Source organism: Pygoscelis adeliae, unplaced genomic scaffold (genome assembly GCF_000699105.1).
Source record: "Pygoscelis adeliae isolate BGI_AS28 unplaced genomic scaffold, ASM69910v1 Scaffold591, whole genome shotgun sequence".
Classification (NCBI taxonomy): Eukaryota; Metazoa; Chordata; class Aves; order Sphenisciformes; family Spheniscidae; genus Pygoscelis; species Pygoscelis adeliae.
The window spans coordinates 182384-184079 of record NW_008824069.1 but is presented as its reverse complement, the minus strand read 5'-3'; the positions used below and the strand labels follow the sequence as shown (position 1 = coordinate 184079).

The window sequence follows — 1696 nt, the reverse complement described above, 5'->3', positions numbered from 1 at the left end:
GGGGCCGGGAAGCAGGGCGGGGGGGGGGGGGGGGGCGGGGGGGGGCTATGGGTGGGCTACTTGCCCCCCCAAGCAGAGGGAGCACATGACTGACAGACCCCAATCTGTGTGCCTCCCCAACCCCCAGGTCTGTGCCCCACCTCTCCCTCCCCCTCCCTGCATGCTGTCCTGCCCCTGCTAACCCTGGTGCTCTCCCTGCACTCTCAGGTGCCCAGCAGGGATGACAGGGATGCGCTGTGAGGACTTCATCGTCAGCGAGCAGCAGAGCAACCGTACGTATGGGGCAGTCCTGCCCCGGGGGACACCGCAAGGCCTGACACCAAACCAGGGGTGTCAGGGGCTCATCTTTGCCTGTGAAGCCAGGGTTGCCCAGTGCCCCAGTGCAACTCCTGAACCCCGTTCTCATGTGGAGAGGGGGCAGGTCCTTTCCTGCAAGGCAGGGCCAGCCCAGGCTGCTGGACCAGCTGCTGCCTGGGGCTCGGGGCGGTCGGGCACCAGCCCCCGCGCATGCTCTGACTGTACCTGCACCTCTCGTCCCGTAGGAACAGCCTCCATTGTCATCCCCATCCTGCTGCTGCTCATCCTCCTCACCGTGGTGGCTTTTGTCTGGTACAAGTGGAGGATTAAAGGGTGAGTCCAGGCTGTTGGGGGCCAGGAGGGAGCGTTACCCAGCCAGGACAGAAACCCTCCTTGCAGGGCTTGAAAGCCTCGATTGTGCAGGACAAACAAAGAGGTCCGCTGGTGGGGTGGAGGCCCTGTTCGCTGCACTCAGTGTTGCAGGCACTGACCCCCTGTCTCACACCTTCCCCAGCGCCAAGGGCTTCCAGCACCAGCGGATGACAAATGGTGCCATGAACGTGGAGATCGGGAACCCCACCTACAAAATGTACGAGGGGGAGCCTGACGATGACGTGGGGGAGCTGCTGGACGCGGACTTTGCCCTGGACCCTGACAAGGTGAGGAGCGCAGCCACTGTGGCACAAAGGGCCATCGGCTGCACAGGGTCCAGCCCAAAGCAAGGGATGCAGAGGGGGCGCATGCTGAGGTGAGGGGCACATTGCTGCAGCAGTGTTGGGGGTCCCTGGGGCTGCTCTCTATGCAGAGGAGGCTGGGGGGCTCAAAGGAGCTGCAAAGGCTTTGGGGGTGGATGCTGTGGGGAGGGATGGCAGCAGCTGCAGGGTCAGTGGTGCTGTACCAGGAGGAGGTCATGGCTGGTGCGGGCTCTTGCCAAGGCACCCCAGGGCAAGGGATGCCTCTGGGGACCGCTCTGCTGGGGAGCGAGGTGTCCATGCCCCCTCCCACCTGCTCCTCCCTCTCCACAGCCCACCAACTTCACCAACCCCGTCTACGCCACGCTGTACATGGGCGCCCACAACAGCCGCAACTCGCTGGCTAGCACGGACGAGAAGCGGGAGCTGCTGTCAAGGGGTGTGGATGATGACCTGGCAGACCCCCTGGCATAGGGGCAGGATGGGGGCGAAGGGCCACTGGGCCACAGCGCCCAGGCCTGGCACAGACACCCATTGCAGGAGGCGGGCGGGGGCTGGGGGAGCCAAGAGCCACTGTATAAATGTACAAATGAAGGATTATTACTTTTCTATGTGAGCAGTATTATTACCTGTATATTCCCCGGTACCAGGCCTCAGCGCCTCTCATTGCCAGATCCGGCTTTGGTTTATTTTAAATCTCTTTACAT

General features: G+C 62.8%; 1 protein-coding gene across 1 annotated transcript in view; it reads left to right on the top strand.

Moving 5' to 3' along the window:
- The window catches only part of LRP1 (low density lipoprotein receptor-related protein 1), a 77792-nt gene extending 76102 nt beyond the window's left edge, over positions 1 to 1690 (top strand). Inside the window, 4 exon segments of the mRNA XM_009334169.1 lie at positions 208 to 272; positions 543 to 630; positions 812 to 956; positions 1323 to 1690. Coding sequence (XP_009332444.1) covers positions 208 to 272; positions 543 to 630; positions 812 to 956; positions 1323 to 1463 — 439 coding nt within the window. The 3' untranslated portion in view covers positions 1464 to 1690.
- Positions 1691 to 1696: the final 6 nt, after the last annotated feature.